The sequence below is a fragment of the Clupea harengus genome, chromosome 3, assembly GCF_900700415.2.
Source record: "Clupea harengus chromosome 3, Ch_v2.0.2, whole genome shotgun sequence".
NCBI classification, from domain to species: domain Eukaryota; kingdom Metazoa; phylum Chordata; class Actinopteri; order Clupeiformes; family Clupeidae; genus Clupea; species Clupea harengus.
The window spans coordinates 11,356,905-11,380,760 of record NC_045154.1 but is presented as its reverse complement, the minus strand read 5'-3'; the positions used below and the strand labels follow the sequence as shown (position 1 = coordinate 11,380,760).

Below are 23,856 nucleotides of genomic sequence, written 5' to 3'. Positions count from 1 at the left end.
TCACCTATTGATTTTATTTGCATAACGTAATCAAATACTATGGGCTCTTTTGTGCACTAAATAGGGCCTGGAGATCACTTGCAATCACACAGGGGGAGGGGTAGGCTATTGGGTCTATCTGATAAGACAGTAACTAAACACAACTGAAATGTGATATTGCTTAGCTGTTCTTTCTTCTTCTTATGTTCAACTGAAAATCCATTGGCTCAGTATAAGTCTCAGCAAAACAAATACACCTCTTCCTTTCATGGTTCCCTCCAGCACCAATGATATGTGGCTGACTGGCAGGTAGGAGGCCTTGTTTGTCCCGTGATATATAAGGGACGAGTTTGTCCCGTCAGTATAAGTCTCAGCAAAACAAATACACCTCTTCCTTTCATGGTTCCCTCCAGCACCAATGATATGTGGCTGACTGGCAGGTAGGAGGCCTTGTTTGTCCCGTGATAGTGGCCAAGTGGTCTCCTAGACCACATGATATTCATGTATGAACGAAATGATATGGGAAATATGCATCTTATATGTATATATATACACACACATGCACTGTGCTGTGTTGTGACGTGGTGTGACTGACAACTTCAGAGAGAGGAAGTAACACAAGCTGGTGCTGTTTCCACACATTCAGACATGGTGAAATGCACGAACATGAAGTAATTTAAATGTGGCAACAAAAATATTCTCATCCACATTAACTAATGACCCACATTTGTATACATTTAATCCAGATCAGAATATAATACAAATCTGTTCTACCCTTTCAACTGTGTTGTGATTAAAGTATTGTAGATTTGTATGTTCTGCAAAAATAGTCGATTTTACATTTAGTGACTTGTGACTACATAGATGAGCTACTGGCGGAGGCCTCCATGAATGAAATAGAGTCCTTCTTATTTCTGTTGACATATGGAGAATAATGTCAATACTAGTAGGCCATAAATATAAGCAATTCCGTGGCCTGTGTAGACCAATAGCCTACCTCTATAGATTATCAATGTAAAGTGACAGTCTGGAAAACTGCTATTATTTATTAAAACTGAAAACGACCGTCAAGAACAGCAAGTGATTAAGGTGATGTGATCACTAGTCTGAGCATGGAGGTAGGCCTATATGCAGCTATTATGTGATTCTATTAATGTATTCCTGCAATCACACGCCCGCCCATTTCCTGTGTGCGAGACGATTATATCGGCTGTCTCCTGCTCTGGCCTGACCAGTATTCAGAACCCCTCTTCATCGTTTTATAATTACATTGCATCACCAGCGACCAAGAAGCCTACTGATTTCGAATTGTTTGTTTTCCTGTCGCGTACCGTGACTGTGTATAAAAACAGCAGTTGACTCATGTCGACTATGTAATGCAATTCCGATGGAGATGGTGTCCAGCCACAACTTACTGCTCAAGGTGCTCCAGCTGTTTGTTTTGTTAGCTGGGCTCACTTCATACACTGAAGGCAGAAGTCTGAAGTGTTCTTCTGCGAAGCCATGCTCGGACAGAACCCCAGTGATCATCAGTAAGTTCTTAGGCTACATGAGTTTAACAATACGATGGGGATCAAAATGTCGAATGATACTGATAGCCTCAACTTCTGATAGAATGTGGCAAACAGTGTTTTATCGGCTGTAGCTTTGCAAATTGTTGTTAGGGTAGCCTACTTAGTTTTAAGGATGTATGCAGTGGCAAGATTATCTCACAGTGTTGCATGGACAATCATGATTTAACGAAGTATTGTCATACAGCCACTTGCTCTCTGTTAGCTCGACATAACGACTAGCGAAACGTTTCTCTTTCTCCGTAATGTTTGGTGGCTGAAGTAGCCTACAGCGCGCCCAAATTATGTGTTTTTGTTTAATTTGTGATGTGGTGACACCGGATAATATAGAGGTTAACGGGTTTCGTCGACCCAGTCCTTGTTTCTTGGGCACTGTTTACAGTACTTGTTGTTCAGGATCGTTCATATGACAGTGGTCATATGACACACGACTGAGGCTGAAGTTCCCTCCTCACCCACAGCAGCCAGTCTGTTGTTTCCTAGGATGTGTTGGAGAAAATACAATTTAACTCGATAATTCAAAGCATAATCATAACCTCTATTCTCTCGCTTAGGCAGCAGGCAGACACTATTGTCAGTGGTGGCGGAGAGTATGATTCGATAGGAGCGAGTTGTGGTTGATATTTCAACAGTAGCTATTTTATCCACCCCGATAGCTTGTATTTAGTTACCCATGAATCAGCTTTGTGTTGGTGTAGTCAGAAGATAGAGGTGAAAAGATTTTGTGGTGAAGTTATCTTTTAGGCATTCGTGCGGTTACGTCTGAATGCACGATTATTATGCCAGCCTTTGGGCTCTTTCGCTCACAGGTCTCATTCTCGGGCCGATTAAAGGGCAGTGAACTTGTGCTTTCATCTGGGTGCAGTTTGTCCGGCGCACTCACAGTTGGTTACTTCAGGAACGTAATGTGTTTGGGGGAGCAATTGAATCTGTTTGATCAGCATATGATTGATTGGCCACAAAGTACTTATCTTCAGCGGGGCCATTAGGGTCAGGGTCCAGCACGAACATGGGTTTGTTTTCTACTGTTTTACGTGAGGTTAGAATATTGAAAATCTGTTCATGCGATAAGGCATTATTGATCTGTGAGATGAAGTATGTTGCTCATGATGGCTGCATCAGTGTTTTCTTGGGTTCACATTAGCCATCCCTTTATCATAAATTATGTGGTGTGTGTGTGTATTTCATCTGAAATCAGTTAAAATAAAGCAATAATGGCACCAGTGGCGTAACGTTAACGACGGGCCCAGGTGCAGGCTATTATGACGGGCCCCAGTCAGTGGCGTAAGGCAGTGGTTCCCAAACATTTTACAGTCCCGTACCCCATGTTTGTAACCGCGTGAAAGTTAAAAGAAAACAGCCAACAACAGGGCTAATTTTGTATGGCAGTTCTGTTACAGCATAGTAGCCTATAACTAACATAGTTTGTAACGAGTTTATAGCCTATTTTGTAGTCTACTAAATATAATATGGTCAGGGCCTAGCGTTTAGATTATATGTTACAGTAGAAGGGATGACTAGCCTGATTATTAATACAGCATGAACATTGCATGAAGAAGACACCATGAGGAAGGCTTTTTGAGAAGTGAATAGTCTATTCTACTACTTCTCTAGCGCTAACAGGACTTATTTGTAATTAAACTTCAGATTAAAGGACCTTGATCTGAACAGCCTTTGGATGCACATTGAACAGCGTATGGATTGATCATCCACATTTTTTATGTTTTAAACAAGAGCTCTGATGTAATGAAATGACAAAAATGTTTGTGAAAAAATATTTAAGTTTATTGATTGGTGAAATGAAATGGAAAATGTTCAAACGTAGAAGTAATGTCTTTTGCAACGGCTGATGGGCATCTGTATTTTTTTCTTAAATTGCAGGTAAGATGTGAGTGTCTTTGTTGTGTTGTTGTGAGGGGGGGGTATTTATTTATTTATTTATTTTTGTCAAAGGGAGGCTTTTTTTATAGAATTACAAATGCCAAAGGTGTTAATGTTTATGTAAAGTTGAATTGGGTCCTGATGCGGGTACCCGTATGGTGCTGTAGTTCCAGGCGACCTGGGCAACCAGCTGGAGGCGAAGCTGGACAAGCCCAGTGTGGTCCACTACATCTGCTACAAGAAGACCAATGAGTACTTCACACTCTGGCTCAACCTTGAGCTGCTGGTACCAGTAGCCATAGACTGCTGGATTGACAACATCAGGTAGGCTACATCCATACTCCATAACCCGCCCCCCCCCAACACACACATGCGCACACACACACACACTGTAGCTCACACTAGCACACAAATTGGCATGGCCATCAGAAACACTTGAATAAAACCAATATTCAACATTTATACTCTGTTATGTAACACTTTTAGATGACCAAAGCCTGTATTGGCAAGTAAGTGGTGTGAGACACAGATCGGTCTGAATGGGAATGTGATGTTTGGCCGTAGAACAGTGAAAGTAGCTACATCTTCAGTGAAATGCGACTTGAACCACCTTTTCACCACTAAAGTGGAAGAGAGGATTTTCACTTCTTGTCTCAATTCCTGTCGTTTGTGATGGTGTCTATTTTTGGTGTGTGTTATTCGATAAAGTAAATATGTATGTAGGTGCATGAATATATAGTTATGTCAGTGTGTATGTATTTATGTGAATAATAAATGTTGTGCATGTTGTGGTATTCTCCTGAAGGTTGATCTATAACTGCACCACACGGACCAGTGAGGCTCCAGTTGGAGTGGAAATCAGAGTGCCAGGGTTTGGGAAAACGGACACGCTTGAGTACCTGGACCCCAGTAAACGCGGCGTTGGTAAGAACTGAACTATACCCATAACATTTATCCAATGTTTGTATTTTTGCATATGTTGGCCTTTGGAGGTGCTCAGTACTCATTTCTCACTCAGTACTCACTGTGTGCGTGTGCGTGTGCGTGCTCTTTATTGTTTGGATCCTGACTGGCTGTGTGTATGTTGCAGGAATGTACTTTTTCGCCATAGTGCAGGGGCTGGTTAACGATGGCTATGTCAGAGGTGATGACATCCGTGGAGCTCCCTACGATTGGAGAAAGGCACCTAGTAAGTTGTACAGCACAGCACAGTGTGTATACATCCTAGCAAAACAATCCATTACAACAATGTTTCTCAACAGTGTTTCTCAACAATGTTTCTCAGCAGTGTTTCTCAACTGGTGGGTTGTGGAATCTTTCTGACTGGGTCACAGAGTGTCTGTCTTCCTTCAGAACTTTAATGACTTTTGTAGGAAGTATATGAACAGTAGATTGTATTTCATTTAAAAATGGCAAAAAGCTGAGTCTTTGCGGTTCTCAATGCTCAGTCACAAAGGGAGCTCTCACAAAAGAGACTAGTAGCTGAGACTACAGGTGATACTTACTAGCTGTCTACAGGGATGCCACTGGTGGGCTAACTGAATCTTTGCATTTGAATTCATAAATCTGTTGCAAAAGTATGACATTCATCAAATTACTGTAGTTATATTCCTAGGTAATGTATTTTCTATGTTTCAGTTATGCATGAGACTGAGATTTGCTATGTTATACTGTATGCAGTTGATGGGAATTATCAGGCCAACACTCTTTTAGACAGAAGACCACGAGGCGAATAAAAGATTTCTGGAGGTGTATTTCAAGGTACTCCTGCAGGGAGTCAATTCCAACATCAAGTAGAGGCAGGCAAAAGACTAAAGAGCTTCACAGTGTTACAGGTTAAATACTAGTCAGTCATGGGAGGTTGCATGGGTCAGCATTGGTTTGTTACAGGTCAATGTGGGGAAGGGGGCATGTGAGTGGGAGGGGATCTTCCTATGGAGGAACACACACAGGCCCAAAATGGTGGACAATTGATGTGTATTCCTCCACCTGGGGCAGGGGGGGGATGTCTGCTAGGGGCTTTAAACAAAGGTGTACCAAGACTATCAATACACATGGCACACACACACACACACAGGAGAACATGCTTGCAATGCAATGTAAGTATATAAATTAATGGTAATATCAATTTCCATCAGTCCCCTATTTGAATATGTAAATATTCACATCTTAAGACTATAACATACAGCTACCACAGGTGCATGAGACTCCCCTCTGCCATGTCCACACCTATACAATGTTTCTACGCTGGGGATTTGACCCAGAGGCAATGGCCTGAGCAGTAACTGGCTTGGAGGGGATGGTGATGACCTTAATACAGAGACGTTCAATTGTCTTGTAGAAGGCTAAGATAACTGTGATAGCCAGGAAGACGCCCACCAGGCCTGATACCGGTACCCACACTCCCTTGGACGTCTCCAAGGTTATATGGGACGGGCATCAGTGTAACCTGAGGGCATATTCCGGCAGATCCAACAGTTAGTATAATCTAAAGTGTCTGCGTAGTCACCCACCATCCCAACAGCCAAGTTTTTATGGCCGCTATGAGCATAGGCAGAGTGGGGTGCCAAAGAACAACAGACATAAGGGATCTTTACATGAAGAATTGTTATAATCAATATGGTATGCCATGGCTGAGTAGACGTCAAACTGAAAACAAAAGAAGTGAAGGGATGTGGAGAATGTCTGACACACCCTGCATTAAATGGAGGCAAATGATCACTGTCACTGTTTTGAGGGTCGGTCAAAAAAAGGATGTTAGCCCTTCTCTCTCACAGGCAGAAGCGAAACCTCAGTTCTTTTTGAGGGGAAATTCTTCTGCAGCTCTGCGTTGCAACAGCTCTTATGTTAAGCTGTGAGTGATAGTTGCGCATCGACCAACCCAATTTACCAAATTATACCCTTTCCCTGCACAGACTACTATATTGACATATATGAGCCTAAACATTCAAGGGCAATTCAGTTGGAGTGGTAATGCAGGCAATGTCCAGCTTGGAGAAGGGGTCGAAGGAAGTCCGTAGATGATGGTAGGACCTCGTGTAACCACGCCTTGGGTGCCACTGAGACGGTCAGGGGGTGATGGTAGAATCCTCCTGGTCTGCGATGTGCTCTCGGGACCCAGATGATGGGGATGGGGTCGGTGCAGCAGCCTGGGTGCATCCATGTCCACTGTATCTGAGGAGACAGGAAACGGGTGACAGTATGCATAGCAGAGGCAGTTGGCAGAGCAGGGCACTGATTGACACAGGCAGATTCACAGGATAATACAGTACATTTCACAATAGACACAGACAACCCATGGGACATGAACATAAAGACGAGCATGGCCATACCAGACCTACTTACACATCAGGTATGACCGTCATAAGTAGTAAGTTAGTACACGTGCAACATTTAGCCGGCGGGTAGTCAAGCAAAACTCTTGGTCTGGGAAAGATGGTACCATTTAGATGTTGATTTCGCCGTGTCCACTAACACTGATGTGGGAGTGGCCAGCAATACTGGAAAAGGTTCCTTAAACTTTAGATTGGAGAGGCTTAAGCACGCTAATGTTCTGGACAATTATCATATTACCAATGTTAGCTTTATATTAACATTCCAGATCTAATTGAGTTTTATCATCTGTTGTATGCTGGAAGGAAAATGCTTTGGTCATTTTTAGAGGGTTACAGAAAATAATTTCAGACACTGAGTCAGTAACTAATGCAGAGACGCCTATATTGACTGCTATGTCTGCTTGATCGTTCCCCTCTTGTTCCTTGCTATTATTCACTGTGCGGTGGTTTTACATAGTGCCAATTTGATGAATATGGGGATGGATTCAGGAGTAAACGGCAAAGAATGATAAAACCGTTAGATATATCTAAGGCTGAAAACATAATATGGTGGGGACATAGACTCGTTAAAAGCGCGGAGGGGTCAGGGAAATGTGTGACGATCCACTTGTGGCTGGGGGATGGAGCTGGAGCGCTCACCGATGCCACGCTAGGGTTGCGTTTACCTATATGAAGGGGGAGGGCACGCGCAAAGGGGGGGTGGGGGTCAATTTCATGTACATCAAGCAAAATCTTATCTGTGTTAAGGAACAGGAAATTGTTATTCATCCATGCTTTATCATCCAAGCAAGCTTCCTTCTTAGGTAGTATAAAATGTATAATTTCATCAGGTTTCATGTATGGGTATAGTTGGATGTCATCAGCATAGCATACTTCCTTATTACAGTAGCTAAGGGTAGCATGTACAGAGAGAAGAGCAGGGGTCCAGGCACTGAGCCTTGGGGAACCCCATGACTTACTTTTGTATGACTGTATGACTCATTATGGACATGTACAAACTGAAGATGGTCAGAAAGGTAAGACCTAGTCTTTCTAGTAAAATACGATCTATAGTCTAGCGCTAAGGTCTAGAAGAACTAGTATTGAAATGCATACATGATCAGATTAAATGAGTAGATCATTCAGAACTTTGACTAAGGCTGTCTCAGTGCTGAAATTGTCTCTAACGCCAGATTGGAGGTTGTCTTGGATGTTGTTTCTGTGTAGAAAAGAAGTGCTTTGTTATTACTTTAGTATTTTTGACCGGAAAGGGGGATTGGATATAGGTCTGTAATTAGCCAGATTATCAGGATCGAGGTTAGGCTTTTTGAGAGATGGTTTGATTACTGTTATTTTTAATGATTGTGCTACATATCCTGAAATAGAATTGTTACTTACTTTAAACAGTCTCTCATTTATTAAGGGCAGTGTGTGTTTAAGTAGTTTTGTAGGGATTGGGTCTAGTAAGCACATTGATGATTTAGATGAGTAGGTCAATAGGTGTGAAGGATTGTAGGAATACAGTACACTAGATGGCGGGGGTGTTAGGTAGCCAGTGCATCCTGAGAGGACTACAGGACCATGGACGGGGAGGAGACTTGCTCATATTGTTAGAATTTAGTTTGGTCTTACATCATTACTGCTACAGGTTATTGGAGTGTTTGTTATTGTTACAGGTTATTGGAGTGGAGTGTCAGTAAAAATGCTGTTGAAGAGAGTAAGTCCTCATACAGTATTGAGGAACCTGAGGCTCAGAGATGATTTGATGGAAATGTTATTCAAGCTGTGGACTTGTTTTTTGGGGGTGGGGGGGTGCATTCAAATGACCCGATGGAAGTCTTGCACCTCTCCTCAGGCATGTGAGCGCAAGACTTGCATGTGCATGAATCAGCTGAATCAAGGGGGCCTGTGTAGACACAGCTGGCTTGCACTGCGAGCCCTGCACGGAGTCATGATGTGGTTTCAACAGGTTGTCTGGAAATGTCAGTCACTGAATACTGAATTTACCACAAATGATATCAACTGTGGGTGATAGCCATGTGACTTTCCGGAGAACTGTAAAAATTGTCAGCTGTTGGTGTGTCCGTGTAACCGCTCATGCTAGATAAGGATATGGTCAGGGTAGGGGTATGCATTTCAAGGGAATGCAATGGATTGTAAAGCATTATGCTGTATATGTTTGCTGATAAATAAATGCAGGTATGTCATGTTTTTTAAATTTATTTTTGTGTGTTTGTTTGTGTGTGTGTGTGCGTGCTTGCGTTATCTCCCCACAGATGAAAACAAGGCATACTTCTTGGCTCTGCAGCAGATGATCGAGGAGATGGCCCATAAAGCAGGCCGGCCAGTGGCACTAATCGCCCACAGCATGGGCAACGTGTACACGCTGTACTTCCTCAACCAGCAGCCGCAAGCCTGGAAGGACAAATACATCGAAACCTTCATCTCTTTGGGGCCGCCATGGGCTGGTGTTGCCAAGACCCTCAGAGTAGTGGCCTCTGGTGAGAAAAGAAGCTTGTTTGTTTGTGTGTGTGTAGGACTGGGTATTGGCACAGATGCCCGGATTCAATTTGATTATGATTCACAAGCTAATGATTCCATTCAATCCGATCACAATTAAAAAATGTATTGATTCTATAGGAATGAGATATGAAATGCTATATAGTAACTTTCCATATTTGGACAGATGTTTTAAAAAGCTCTACGGTGAACACCAATTTACAAATGCAAATAGACATGGATGCAAATGGCAACAAATTGTAAAAACCACTACAGAAAAGGCCTTACATAGCAATTATTTTCATTTCAGGCACACATCCAAACCAACTTATCAATCTGCCAACCTTTCAAAGCACAAAAAATGAGTAGACAAGAATTTGGCTCAAAAGGATTACTCCACATAAAATTGAATGTCAAAAGTCACATTCCATTTTTTTACAATTAGATTAGTTTAACTTAATGATGCATGTGTATGTGAAAACATCTCGACATGTTGAATGTAACATGGGGGCGAATGTTAAACGATTTATTGAAAGGGTGTTTTGCACACCCCTAGTATGTGGATGTGTGTTCGCGCATGCATTAGCGGTTAATACCTATTCTCCTAGCTCTCCATATAATTGAAAACTGCGTACTGAACTTCCTGAAGATTTTATCTCCGTCTCTTACATTTTTCAGTTAACCGATATTATCTTGTACGTGCAAATAAGTACTAATGTGTGTCTGTGTGTTCCTCTGCTCTCAGGTGATAACAACCAGATCCCGGTGATCAGCTCACTGAAGATCCGTCAGCAGCAGCGCACCGCCGTCTCCACCATCTGGTTGTTCCCGAACGCCAACACCTGGCCTGCTGACCAGGTGCTCATCCAGGCTCCCACTGCCAACTACACAGTGCAGGACTACCAACGCTTCTTTCAGGACGTGGGCTTCCCCGATGGTTGGGAGATGCGCAAGGACACGGAACCCCTGGTGAGCGCCCTGGAACCTCCCCGCGTCTCCATGCACTGTCTTTATGGCAGCGGCGTGCCCACACCAGAGCTTTACCGCTACACCACGTTTCCTGACGGGGAGCCGGCAGTGACGTATGGGGACGGTGACGGCACGGTGAACCTGCGCAGCGCCACACAGTGCAAGCGCTGGGTGGGGAAGCAGACGCAACCCGTCAAGCTTGTGGAGCTCCCTGAAAATGAGCACGTAAATATGCTGCTCAACCAAACCACAGTGGCCTACATCAAGGCTGTGCTCAACCAGCCTTGACCCTAAAGACATATACGCACTCACACACCATTCAACCTCTGTGCTTGACATCAAGACCAATGCTCAAGTCACCCTGACCCTCAGTGGCGTGCACCACACCAGTCCTATACCTCTAAACCCTAGTCAAACAACCCCAAACCCATAATTGCCCTCATCAGTCCAGGTAGATGCTGACTCCACAGCACATCTGGCCCTGATCTGGAGCAGAGCTAGGACACAGCTGTGGCAGATCTGGCCTGTATCCAACTGAGCCAACTGCTATTTAGGCCTGACCCCTCGGAAACGCCAAAATGATGAAGCCACTGCCTCCCACTGACCCTGCAGACACTGTCATTGGTACAGGACCAGGTCCACCATGATTAAATGGAACAACAAGTAGTTTATGTTTCTGATAGTTCATGTATAATTACTAATGAAGGAGTGTGGCCAGCTCTCTCTGCTACTCCTAAATTAATTCCTGCTCTTTCTAGTATTCTACATTTGTGATGGGTCCTTCGGGACCATTTGAACCAACAGTTCCAGTCTTTGCTAAAGTCAGTGTACAATAATGATGTGTAGTGCCTCAGTTCTGTTTTTTACTCTGTCAGGGAGAGCAGTCTGGCTCCTGTTGTGCACAAACCTAATTGGCATGGGTTTTAATGTTTTTATCATGTTTGAGTGAGTGGTGTACATACAGTATTTATCATTTCAGAAGGATAACTGTTGGATGTTAGTGCCATTATAGCACCAGCATTTAAGATGTGAATGTACCCTCTCTTTATCTCAGTGTTTGTCTTTTATTTGAAAATTCTGGGCCATGAGATTCTGGTTCCTTAGAGGGACAAAAAAAAAAAAAAAAAAGATTTCATTATTATTCCTCTGGTAGACCTGTTTATTGGAAGTTCATGTGTTGGCTTTGCCTCATTTTTCAATGTCCCATATCTATTGCATTGCAAAAATTGAATGACAAAAATACAGGGTTTTAAACCTGCCTGTTGTTACTTTGATGGTCTTTCCTGACCTGTTGGTGTTCTAGTTACTTGCAAAATGTTATTCAGCATCTTTGAAATTTGTACTAATCACAAAAATGTAATTTCAACTAGGCATGTATGTTACCAGTGGTGGTATTGAGAGACAAATCATGTAACTTATGTTCATATATATATTTTAAATGATTCATAGTGGAGCCTTAAGTGAAAGTGGTGGAGACAAGTGGACTCTTCAAACAGCTCAATTATACTGCCACAAGTGATTTGATTAATGTGAAAATGCTGGAATTCTCTGTTTTGTCCAAATGTTTGTGCTTACTGGACGAGAATATTTAAAAATCTGCCAAAGAGCAACCTTTCGTCTTAATGCGTTTCAATTTTTGGTCAAAAAGATTTTTACTATAAGTGGAGTTGGAAATGTGTGTGTGTGTGTGTGTGTGTGTGTGCGCGTGTGAGTGAGTTAGTCTTTCCTACTTAGTACACAGGATGTCATGTCATTTATATATTGACCATACACCATTTGCGAAATTTGTTGTGGATCCATCTTGACTACAGGTTTAAGTTTGTGCAAAACCAGTTGTTTCCACATAGAACATTAATAGTGGCCTATAATAAGGTTACACAGATGTGTTTAAATAAGTCTCATGAATGATATTCTTTTTGTGGTAGCCATTAATATTCAGACCATGTTTTTTTTTTTTTTTTTTCTTACTCCCTGAATAGTTCTGGCTGCCTCTTTAGTTTTCAAGCTGTCTGTCCCAATGACTATATATATTTATGAGAGAGGGGGGTTGAGTTTGGTATATATATTAACATATATATGTTCGATTGGGGCTATGTATACAGTCATTCCAAATCTCCACGTACCTAATATATGAGTGGCCATTTTTAGAAACACTTATTTGAATGCTGTGCTATCACAGCCCAGTCCTTTTATGTATGAGAATGACCGTGACATGCCAGTACTAGAATCCTTAACTAAAGCTTGGGGTTTTCCTCTTCACCGGGCATTATTTATAGAGAATTAGCAATCAAATGCAGCTGACAGTTTTGTACTTTCAGTCACACAATTTCCCTTTCATTCAAAATAGTATTCAAACTACTGAGGAAAATACAAATGGATTTATTTAGTTTACTTAACTTTAAAAATAAAGGATTTTAGCCTGTAAAAGTTAGGGAAAGCTGAGAGTTTTGAATTCTCGGTCACACATTGTCCCTTCCATTCAAAATCGTATTCAGTTTATTGTGGAAAATACAGTTGATTTATTTACTTTACTTTAAAAATAAAGAATTTTAACCTGTAACAGCTAGGGAAATTAGTATGGTTTAGGTTGTGATTATTAGCATTACTGCAAAAGAATGGAGAAGACTTTGTTTCCAGTCTTGCAACGCAGCTCATGACAGTGTATCCCCAGCCGGAAGGGTCCTTCTTCATGGTGATCCAAAAGATTCTGAAGAGAGACAGAGACAACATCATGAGCACATACCCACATAGCAGTGAGCTCTAGAAGCTCAGAAGGGAAGCTCAATTCTGCCTGTGAGAAGCTGTGCCAGTCTGGCCCAGGTGAGTCCCCCATACCTGCAGCTGTGGCAGACATGCTGACTTGAGCTGTGCAATCTGGTCACCAACACACCAGCCAAGGCTCACGTGGAAGGAAGGGTTCTGAAAACATTACAGGAGTGAATCGGGAACAGTGAAACCAACAGGATGGACTCAACCATTTGAGATGAAGGATCATCGTCAATAAAGCCACTGAAGTTAGACAGTGTTGTTTATGTTTGTTTTTGTGTATGGCTTTATCTGTGCATGTGTGAACGGACTCGAACCTGGTAAAATGTTGTGAGGCGGAACTCCTCCATGGTTCTGTCAATCACTTTAGTCAACTCGACAAGTTGAGCATGTCCAATGGAGATTTCCAAGCCCAGAAATGTCCTGCATGTACACACCTAATCAGTCCAACAATATATACAGGGTTTGGTATTTCGGCACCTTACACAGTTCACTAAATTACATTCACTAAAAAAAATGTTCTTCCCTTCTGCAGTGATGTGTGCAAGTTATAAAAGCATCTTGAAACCGTCTTAGAATCAAAGGGGAAGCATGGAGCACGCACCTGGTCTTGTCGCTGTTTGAGTACACATTCAGTCTCTGAGCCAAACAGAAGAACCTGTGCAGAAGCAGCATTGATTAGTTAAGTAAAGTCATGCAAAGGTCCTCCAACTCACCTGACAACAGAGACTTTTTTGATGCTTCACACAAGCAACCTACAAGTTTTTTCAAGAATACAAATGTCCAAATTTCAGAGCTAAGCACAGATTTAAACATATACATTTACTTAATTTGTTTATTCCAAAACTCACAAAGCAACTGATTCTAAGATAGATGTGGCTCTGATCTGTCCTGGTACAGATCCTCACTAGCTCAGGGCCAGATCCCTTTCATAGCGACTGCTATTAGGCCTTTCCACCTTTCCTCAATCTTCACAGCAGGAACCATTGAGGAGCAAAAACACACACCCCTTGCTGTCTGCCATGCTGCTTCTGAGGGACTGCACAAAAGGCTGTATCCAGTGGTGTCGCAGAACTACTGTCTGGGACAGGCTGATGTGGAACTCCTCGGCATGGGTCAGGGGAACGTCTAGGGATCTAGCCAGGGCTGTCATCTCATCCAGCAACTCCAGAAATACCTCGTCTGGCGTGTCTGGTAAAGAGAGAGGACTACTGTCAGTCTTCAGAGCTAATAAGCTAAATCGAGGAATTGCACTAAAAAGTCAAGTATCACAGATTGACCATGCAAAAAAAGTACAGAGCTTCCACCTCAGCCAATCATCATGAATTAGGGTTACTTGCAATAGATGGGGCTAGATATATTGTGATCCCAACCACTAACTATCACTCTAATTGGAGTGTGTATTTTCCATTGTCAGAAAATAGATATGACAAGTAATTGATTGATTTAAATATCAATTTCAAGCATTCAAAGGAAATGAAGGGAGCCTATGTATCATAACCAGGGTATATATTACCCTTCTCCATGTTCTGGTCACAAAAATGTAAGACCATCTGACGCTCCTGGGATGCAATCGCTTTGAGGAATGTCTAGGGAACAACTGCCATATTCCTAATCACAATGTGTGTTGTGTTGTGTGTGTGTCAGTGCAGGTGCCGAGTGTCAGAAAGTGCAAGTCTCACACGGCAGGAAAACGTATGTGGCCCAATTCCCCCGCTCATGCTGAAAAGATCGGCACCGTCCTCCGTGATTGGCGCTGTCGTCAACCCACGGCTCCTCACGGAACATATGCAGGACTGTATCGGGCACAGGTAAGCGACCGTGCTCTCCTTCAGGTAGGGATTCTTTGTTTTGCTCATTACTATCATCGCTGATGGGAAATATTATATTAAGTGAAAGGGAAAACCACTTACGTTACTGTACAAGTTGAAAAGCGAGGCTTAAGTAGTGCGGGCAAATATATATATATATATATATATACGTTCATTCAAACGTTCAAAATATCACACTCAAAATGCAAACATGTACCTGTTTACAGACTCGACTTTGGTTCTCTTGTCGAAGCGCGAGCCCTCGCCGTGGCAAGTAACGTTGCTTGATCGTTTTCTTTGAACTATAAAACAATCGCTTTCATCCTCGGAGCTGCTACTGTAACTCACCAGCATTCTATGGCCTTGCTGATAACAAAAGATTACACCACACATTTATATTCTAAAGATGTCGACATGAATAATATTCGTAATAACGTGAAAATCGCATTTGACCCCATATTTCGTTCAAATGCAAAGCGCCACTGCAGCGCACCAGCATAAACAGTACATCAAGAAACAATGTAACTCAAGTCTGATGGTTCCGCTCGTTTTCAAGCACATTGGGCGACACGCTTCTTTTACCAGGGCAACCCTGTTTTTATTTTTGTAACGTGATGTTACTAAATATTGGAGTATATTTGGGTGATGGACGTTTATGCTGTAGCCTACATTTGAGGTAGGATATGTGAATACATTACATTTTATTTTGGATTTTATCATGTATGTCAACGATTTTATGTAAATCATGCTAGATCTTTTGTTCAAATGGGAAAATATACTTCGGTGATATGTTATTTCGCTGTTAGTATCAGGGTTAACGAATGAGTGAACTAGTGTATAGTGAGTTCCGGTATGTTTTGTGAAGATGCCAGTTATTTTTTTATTCAGGTTCCTGCGTGCTTGCGCGTTAGCCTGTGGGGGTTTCGGTGGTCAGCGAGCTCTGTGTCCCCTTAGTACTAGATATCCAAAAACAAGGCATTTTAGCTGCAACAGCATTATGTATGCTAAAGCATTTTAATTAATACACGATGCGTTGACGTTGCAATGTGGTTGTTAACATTATAGGCGTTCTATGAGTTGATGCAATCACGGATATATCCCCGGGATTGACACGGCTGAGGAAGGAGAGAGGCCTACGGTGTAGGACTGACCAAGACAGGACGTGGATATTCGAGGTAACAGGCCTACGGGTAATTTCAAGACTGCATATTTCGATGTTTATGGCAATTGTTTTTAATTTATACAACGTATAGTGCACATATATAGGTAAATAACCATTATGTAGTTGTTATAATCGAATATTTTATGTTATGTTGTCTTGAAACGTTTTGTTCCGTGGATGAAATAAGCTAAGTGGCTATGCTAATATTAGCAGTCGCTAGCTAGCGTTAGCTGTTTTGCAAACTCGCTGATGCAAGGGCTCGCTACAGTACTATACAGCTCCGGTTTTTAGCAGATGAGCACAAACTGAAAATGCTATGCTTGCTGTCGCCATCAACACTGATTTATACATCAGATGGATTTCCTGCTGTCTTCGATTGTTATTGTATCGGAACATGGTTTGTGGAATTGCAGGATTTCGCTTCAAAGCTATCTGGGTGTATTGACAACTGGGCTAACCTGCTTAGACGAGTGCGTAGCTTTGATGGCTAGCGAGGGCCCGAGTTAACGTTGGGGATCCATTACGTTTAGCTAACATTATGGTGTTTCGAATTAATGACGCCTATTGATCAACACATACTTTCGTTTCAGTTTGGGTTCAGACTTTTCTCGTTCTCCTGTGCAGTTTACAGGCTAAGCAACTTCAGTCTAGACAATAAGCTATATGTATTTTTTTTGGCCAACCGATTTGTACCTTCCTTAAAGCCCCAAACGACAACCTTAGCCACCACACCTAGTTTGTGGTTGCAATCGGTTTCTCTCTTCGGTCCTCTCTGCAAGAATAGGTGAAGTGGAAAAAAAACGCTGTCCACTGACCCCACGACCTCCCAGACCTTTTAGAGCACAATGACAACAAGACAAAAAGCAGCATTCCTTTAATAATTGACTTAAAACATAATAACATTCCGAGGAGCCCGTATATGTTTGCACGTTGCTTCTTAATTAGCAGAGAGCAACAAATCGTGCGTTTATTTTTTATTTTTTTATTGCATATGCCTCCCCGTTCTCATTCCATTCTTATTTTTGTACATGGAAATACACAGTACTGTGATTACATAGGATCCATATTGTGTTTGTGTCCAAGAACCGAAGAAGAACTAATGGATTTCAAAGCCCGCTGCATTTGTAATATTTTCAGTAATGTTCTAACATTGTAACACTTAAGTATCTTCAGCATGAAATTTGTGCTCGATGTCAAAATGTTTCACCCCCTGAAAGAAGCAGCTGTAAATATTCGCGCCATTCAGCGTGCAGTCGCGGGTAGGGTGCATTGAGGAAATGGGGGGGGTCCTTAATTTTACAACACACTGAACAGCCAGCTAAGTATAGAACTTAACCAACTAAAGTACATGCGCGGTGCTTACTTCTGACATACGGGGCAGTCAGTTTCCCCATTAGGTCTTCAACGGCTTCAAATCCACCACCACATAACTATAGAGACTGAGATAGCGCAGTAAGAGAAGTCATCAACGGAGTCGAGTGTTGAGAAGATGCTTACCTCGTTTCACTCTAGACTCTTTACTTTACCTTTTTACAAAAGTTGCTTTGATATTCTGTATATACACCATAGCCCAAGTGAACAAAAACAGTACTGGTGGTTATAATTGTTATTATTGTTGATCTAAAACATTTAACATTACAAATACAATACATAAAAAAAGCTTGTGTATGATCCCCACCAGAGTGCATGGTGTCTGTGATCAGTGCTGTCTTTAGTAATGATGCCCTATTTCCTCACAGGACATGAGTGCTTCTGGAGCTGCCTGAGGACAGGACAGGACCAGGACCAGGGAACTAGGGAAACATTTTTCCACGCCATTCTCCACACCCTTTTCTATTTTTTCTTTCCTTTTTCACTTGGTTGATACTCATCCACACCATCATCATAGCATCTCTTTAAGTGGAACACGTGTTTTGCAGTCCCTCATCCAAACGAATATATATCCCATTTTTCTCTGTAGAAGGGTCCCACTGAACCGGCAAAATAAGTTTCCCCGTGCCCCCCCACTTGTCCCACCGCAGCCAGTCGTCCAGCCACTTCCCCCTGGATCCGCACGGCAAACGCCCCCACTCCACCCCAAAACTGAATCCCTACAGCCGTGCCAGGATGACGGAGGCGTGGCAGCAGCATGCCGTGGCCCCGCCCCCCCCGGTGGTTCACACCATCCCGCCGGGGGCCGAGAGCTCCCTGGGCTGCGCCGTGTACGGCATAGTGCTGCAGCCGGACCCTGCCCTGCAGCAGCAGCAGCCACAGCAGCCACAGACGCAGCCCCAAACACAGCCGCCGCAGCCGCACCACGGGCAGCAGCACGGCCAGCAGCAGCATCCGGCTCAGGCGCAGCAGCCCTCCTTACAGGTAGGGGGCGAGGGCGGGCACAAGTGCGGCGCTTGCGGCCACGACATCTCCCACCTGGCTAACCCTCACGAGCACCAGTGCATGGTGAGTCAAGACCGCTCTTTCCAGTGCACCCAGTGCCTGAAGATCTTCCACCAGGCCACGGATCTGCTGGAGCACCAGTGCGTGCAGGTAGAGCAGAAGCCGTTCGTGTGCGGAGTGTGTAAGATGGGATTCTCCCTGCTGACGTCCCTGGCGCAGCACCACAACGCCCACAATAGCACCAACCCCATGAAGTGCTCCATCTGCGAGAAGACCTACCGGCCAGGCTCCTCAGGCAACACCACCCCAAACTCTAGTGCCAACCCCCAACAGCCCTCTTCCGATGCAGCCACAGCCAGTGGCAGCGCTGCGGTAGGCACCTCCTCTCAGCCGACCTTCGAGCCGTCAGTACCCGACAGGCCCTACAAATGCTCAGTGTGTTCTAAGGGCTTCCGTCATCTGTCCGAGCTGACGCGCCACGAGCGAGTCCACACCGGGGAGAAGCCGTACAAATGTGAGACGTGCGATAAGAGCTTCAGCCAGATGTCTCACCTCCAGCATCACCACCGCACGCACAGTTCTGAGCGGCCATACAAGTGTGCTGTGTGCGAGAAAACCTTCAAGCACCGCTCCCACCTGGTTCGGCACATGTACGCCCATTCTGGTGAGCACCTTTTCAAGTGCAACCTGTGTGAGCTGCACTTCAAAGAATCTTCTGAATTGCTGCACCACACATGCCAGCCTCAAGGTGCACGACCATTCCGCTGCGCAACGTGCGGGAAGGGCTTCAAGCGGCCGTCGGACCTTCGCCAGCACGAGCGCACGCACTCGGAGGAGCGACCCTATCACTGCGAGGACTGTCAGATGAGCTTTAAGCAGCAGTACGCGTTGGTGCGCCACCGTCGCACGCATAAGGCCTCTGCCGACCGCCCCTTCAAGTGCAACCTGTGTGACAAGGGCTTTCTTCAGCCCTCGCACCTGCTCTACCACCAGCACGTCCACGGCATGGACAACCTTTTTAAGTGTGCTTCCTGCGGGAAAGGCTTCAGCCAATCAGGAGAGCTTTTACGCCACAAATGTGGCGAGGCCTCATCGAGCAGTAACTCAGATAAGCCCTACAAGTGTGACGTGTGCGGCAAGGGCTACAAAAAAGCGGCGACGCTGCAGCGCCACCAAAACGCGCACTGTGCTGAGAAGCCTCTGAAGTGTTCGCTGTGTGACCGCAGATTCCTCTCCTCCTCCGAGTTCGTGCAGCACCGCTGCGATCCGTCCCGCGAGAAGCCGCTGAAGTGTCCTGACTGCGAAAAGCGCTTCAAGTACACCTCGGAGCTGGCAAGACACAGGCGTGTGCACACAGGCGAGAAACCCTATAAGTGCTCCAGCTGCGACAAGCACTTCAAACAGAGAGAGCACCTGGCCAAACACCAGAGCGTCCACGCTCGCGATGCTCAGTTCAAGTGCGTGTGGTGCGGAGAACGCTTCGGAGACCTGGGGGCCCTGCAGGAGCACACAGTGCAGCACACCGCTGAGGGAGGGGGCTACCCTGTGCCCTCCCTAATCCAGTGAAACCCACACCTCCCTCCCTCCCTGTGTGGGAATGGCCGATGAAATATTCCAGCTGGAGGCTGAAGGCTCCCTCCTAATATCCCAAATCTCCACTTAGTCCCCACCCTCTTGCCATCAACCCAGAGCCCCTCCACTCAGATAAGAAACTACCTGTTCATCAAGCATCAATGTAAGTGTTTGTGTGCGAGAGAGATTTTTTTGTGGAAGAGGGATGGTGCCACAAACTGATCCCCCCCCCCCTTTTTTTTTTGAACAACATGCTGTTGAAGGCTTTACTTTTTGACATACTGTTCCTTCCTGAAGTACACACGCATACAGACACATACACACACACACACACACACACACGTCTCGAATTATGCTAAAATACACTCACTCGCCTGTCCCTTTTATTCTAAAACACAATCGCTTACTCCCATCATGTTAACACACACACACACACACACTCACACCTGTCACATCATGCTGAAGGGATGTGTTACTCAGACTGTCTCTTTTCGAGATGAAGGAACAGGAATGAGGAACGGTTCCCTTGTGGGCTCCAACAAAACGTTTCTCTGGTTGGTGGGGTATTCCGGCTTCCATCTCGCACACAAATCCACCCCTACCCTCCTCCACACACACACACACACACACCTCACTTGGCCATACATGGTCCACAGGTCTAACCTGCCTCACTCACCCACTCACTCACAAGTCTTTGTCATCCCAGCTGTTACTCACCTGTTCGTCCTTGTGTGTGTGGTGTTGCCGTCTGTGTGTGTGTGTGTGTGTGTGTGTGTGTGTGTGTATGTATGTATGTATGTATGTATGTATGAATGTGTGTCTGAGAGGGTGAATAAATATCCACCCACATAAGACTGCCTGTGATAATGACAACAGTATTGGGTGATTAGCTGTCCTCAAACTGAGGAAACCCAGCGCACCACTGTAAGTGAAAGCATACTGTATAATTATTCCTGTGTGTGTGTGAGTGTTTGTGCGCATGTGTGTGCATAAGTGTGATTTTAACCTGTTTGCAGTTACTTGTTCCACATACAACCCCATAGCTAGTGTGAAAATATTTTATATTTTTTTGTTTGTTGAATTTCTTTTGTTTTTAAACTTTAGGGGAAACAGATGTTGTGCTGTCTTTAACTAATACACGTTAGTGAGCGTGTCAGTCTGTCTGTGCCCCAGTGTCCATGGCAGCCCGTCGTCTGTACCGAACTGTGCCGCGCTGCACCAGATCTCGTCCCGCCGTAGCCTACGCTGCACCGGATAGCGTCACCACGGCGACCTGTGGTCTGGACTGTACCAGATCCCCAAGGGACAGCGATTGGATCGTGACCCTCACAGTCTACACATTTCACTGCTATATACATACATATATAGAAGTTATATAGAAATATATATTTCACTCTTCATATTCCCACACACAGATCAGTCCTGAACAAGATTTCCTCTTCTCTATTACTGTATGTACATAGATAGTATGTATGCCAACTGTTTACCAGTTCTGTCGTAGAAAGAAAGGAAAAAAAAAAAGATTGCATCGTCTTTCTAAACTGCATTATCTATTTTATATGTAACTACTTTTTATTATGTGACTTTTTTGATTCATATTATTTCTCTCTCTCGTAGTGGTAGTTTTGATTGTGATGGTGTGTTTAAGTGTAAAGGAAGTGGTGTTGTGTCATGGGCTCTGCACCTCCATCAGTTAGTCTTTCCTCCCTGTGAGGCACGTGAATGGTTGAACCTTTTTTAATCTTTACGCTAATCTTTTTTTTTGGTTTTTATACTTCTGAAGGTTTTTTTTAAAAAAATTTTTTTATGTTTGCATATGGCCTCAGACCTATGTTGGTGAGCTCCATAAGTCTCGTCTGTCCACAAAGTTCTTTGCTTATTGATGTGTATATTTACACACACGCACACTTCTGCTGGCCCTTCAATGATCTTGTCATATGTTTGTCAGTGTGAGTCCATCTGCATTGACTGCTGGTGGAGCACTCCCCTGCCCCTACAATCCAGATGGCTGCTGACTGCCACAGATCTGGCCTTGATTGGGACGGGTCTGACTGAAGCCTGGGGAGTATTCGAAGTATGTGATTTAGTGACAAACCTGGGTAAGTTAACTCAAAAATAAGTGGTAAACCTCCTAAAAGAAGACCACTGACTCTGACAGACCCAGGTTTGTCACTAAACCGTGTACTTTGAAAATACCCCCCAGGTCAGCGTCAGATCCTGCATCAGAGTCTGCATCTGTACGTGAGGAGACTCGCTCACCAAAACCTCAAGCAACAAGTCTAAATGCTAGTAGTTGGCTGTATGTTGGGCCTTCAGCGTTGACACCAGATACGTTTCTTGTGTGGCAGAGGCTCTTCCTACATATTTTCTTGAAGTTGAAGCAGCGCATCACTTTTAAGGAATAGTTTCAAGGGAAAAATTATAGTAATGTGTTCTGTGAGTTGAGCGTACAAATTCAAAGCATTACACATAGATATGGTCACTGAAAGGGTTTCCATTGACTTTGCCAAATGTAAGACATCATTTGTATTTTAAATCAGAGGATATACAAAGCTAAGATAATTTCACCATTAAGCAATGTCAAAGATGTAAGATTTAGGTCAAAATCATGGTTTGTGGTTGAGACCCTGAAAGCACAGGAAAACCTACCGACCTTTACTTCCAGGCAGTTGAGCCTGACAAAGCTTTAGTAAGTCATTCGGTTAGGGGTTCTCCCCAATCAGAAATCACGCAGCAACTTGTCTGTTTTGTTTTATTGTTAACCGAGTTGTGGTGGAGCTGAAAGTTGTGCAGTATTACCAGAGGCCACGGATCTCCCTTGCAGTCAATAGCATTAGCAGTATGTTGTAGTAGCTAGACCTACTCTACTAGGAGGCCGTCTGTAATACTGTCAGACGGTTACCCTGATGCTTTCTGCAGGTTTTTCACCTGCATCACAGTGACGGGCAGTTAGCAGTACTGTCAATTGTATCAGTGTGATGCTGTAATAGTTTCAGCTACCTGATTATTTGTGCAGCAAGGTCAGCTACAGCACTGAGCTGTATTTGCAACAGCTGCACTCGTGCAACGCTGTCTGCAATAACGCTGGCTCTGTTAGCAGTGCTGTGGTCTGCAGTAGGGCAACAGTTTGATTCTGTTGTTTGCAGTGGACTATCCGCTGGAACTCTTTGGCCTTAAATGGGGTGTCAGGTTGGATTCTGAACCCAGCTTATGCTCCACGTTTTTTTTTTTCTTCTTCTTCATAATCCCATATATTGTGTGTTTGTTGTGCCCATTTCTGAGTATAAGGTTTTTTTTGTTTGTTTGTTATTGCTTTTTTTATGCTGAGATCTCCAGGCATTAAGACAAGGTTGACATCAAGTGGGGTTAAATGAAACTATGTATGTCAAATGTTTTTTATGTTCTCAAGTTTGCGTTGTATATTAATTTTTTTATTAATATTGTTTAAGATCTATATATAAATATCTATATTCTGGGTTGAGAGTAATCAGAGAGGCAGGGGAGAGGATGAGGGTGTCAGTAGTGGTGTCATTGGAAAGAGCCTGACCTTTGACCTTAAGAAGTATTAGCATGTGGCTCCTCCCCCCAAAACCTCTGTGGCTCCACCCTGTGCATGCCTGCTGTGTTAGTTCCTGTAGTCTTTCTCGGTATCTGCGCCATCTGGCGCATTTACCTACTCTTTAACTTTTTTTCAAATTGTAGATTGTGGATGAGCTAGTTAAATTACATCATGTGGCAATGGATGTGTACATTCATGCTCAAATATCTGTATGTAGCATTTAATATACACAGCACTAACAAATAAACCTTTTCATTAATAATATGTTATCTGTAAGTTTGTCAGTATTTTCATGGTAAAGATTCTCTTAACAGCATCCATGCCTTTCACCACATTAGAGCTTGGAAGTCTCCATTATTCAGGTAGGAGTTGACTAGCTACACAGCTAGCTATTTCA

At 43.8% G+C, this 23,856-nt stretch overlaps 3 protein-coding genes across 6 annotated transcripts; 2 read left to right on the top strand and 1 right to left on the bottom strand.

Moving 5' to 3' along the window:
* Positions 1-1,180: 1,180 nt before the first annotated feature.
* pla2g15 (phospholipase A2, group XV) lies at positions 1,181-11,823 on the top strand. Its single transcript, XM_012833159.3, has 6 exons — positions 1,181-1,511; positions 3,599-3,755; positions 4,237-4,355; positions 4,522-4,620; positions 9,022-9,246; positions 9,990-11,823. The coding sequence occupies exons 1-6, from the start codon at positions 1,367-1,369 to the stop codon at positions 10,499-10,501; spliced, it is 1,257 nt and encodes a 418-aa protein (XP_012688613.1). The 5' UTR covers positions 1,181-1,366; the 3' UTR covers positions 10,502-11,823.
* An 863-nt stretch (positions 11,824-12,686) lies between these two features.
* On the bottom strand, positions 12,687-16,971 carry usb1 (U6 snRNA biogenesis 1). 2 transcript variants are annotated; one of them, XM_031564577.2, is made up of 8 exons: positions 16,646-16,971; positions 15,008-15,156; positions 14,662-14,849; positions 13,987-14,170; positions 13,584-13,637; positions 13,297-13,402; positions 13,049-13,132; positions 12,687-12,920 (listed from the first exon to the last, which is right to left on the bottom strand). In XM_031564577.2, the coding sequence occupies exons 2-8, from the start codon at positions 15,142-15,144 to the stop codon at positions 12,816-12,818; spliced, it is 858 nt and encodes a 285-aa protein (XP_031420437.1). In that variant the 5' UTR covers positions 15,145-15,156; positions 16,646-16,971; the 3' UTR covers positions 12,687-12,815. The 2 variants fall into 2 exon arrangements, with proteins under 2 accessions (XP_031420437.1, XP_012688569.2); XM_012833115.3 differs by lacking the exon at positions 16,646-16,971 and having other exon boundaries at positions 15,008-15,294.
* znf319b (zinc finger protein 319b) lies at positions 15,337-23,723 on the top strand. 3 transcript variants are annotated; one of them, XM_031564576.2, is made up of 3 exons: positions 15,337-15,466; positions 15,856-15,965; positions 17,692-23,723. In XM_031564576.2, exon 3 carries the CDS (start codon positions 18,059-18,061, stop codon positions 19,892-19,894), a length of 1,836 nt encoding a protein of 611 aa, XP_031420436.1. In that variant the 5' UTR covers positions 15,337-15,466; positions 15,856-15,965; positions 17,692-18,058; the 3' UTR covers positions 19,895-23,723. The 3 variants fall into 3 exon arrangements, with proteins under 3 accessions (XP_031420436.1, XP_012688604.1, XP_012688606.1); XM_012833150.3 differs by lacking the exon at positions 15,337-15,466 and having other exon boundaries at positions 15,525-15,965; XM_012833152.3 differs by lacking the exon at positions 15,337-15,466 and having other exon boundaries at positions 15,525-15,980.
* Positions 23,724-23,856: the final 133 nt, after the last annotated feature.

Excerpts from the sequence above, each read along its gene's own strand:
- pla2g15 (XM_012833159.3), top strand. The coding sequence starts at position 1,367 with ATGGAGATGGTGTCCAGCCACAACTTACTGCTCAAGGTGCTCCAGCTG. Across the intron at positions 1,512-3,598 it reads CAGAACCCCAGTGATCATCA|TTCCAGGCGACCTGGGCAAC; the intron begins GTAAGTTCTTAG and ends ATGGTGCTGTAG. Across the intron at positions 4,356-4,521 it reads CCCCAGTAAACGCGGCGTTG|GAATGTACTTTTTCGCCATA; the intron begins GTAAGAACTGAA and ends TGTATGTTGCAG.
- usb1 (XM_012833115.3), bottom strand. The coding sequence starts at position 15,183 with ATGTGTGGTGTAATCTTTTGTTATCAGCAAGGCCATAGAATGCTGGTG. Across the intron at positions 13,133-13,296 it reads GCCTCACAACATTTTACCAG|AACCCTTCCTTCCACGTGAG; the intron begins GTTCGAGTCCGT and ends TAATGTTTTCAG. Across the intron at positions 12,921-13,048 it reads CATGTCTGCCACAGCTGCAG|AATCTTTTGGATCACCATGA; the intron begins GTATGGGGGACT and ends GTCTCTCTTCAG.
- znf319b (XM_031564576.2), top strand. The coding sequence starts at position 18,059 with ATGACGGAGGCGTGGCAGCAGCATGCCGTGGCCCCGCCCCCCCCGGTG.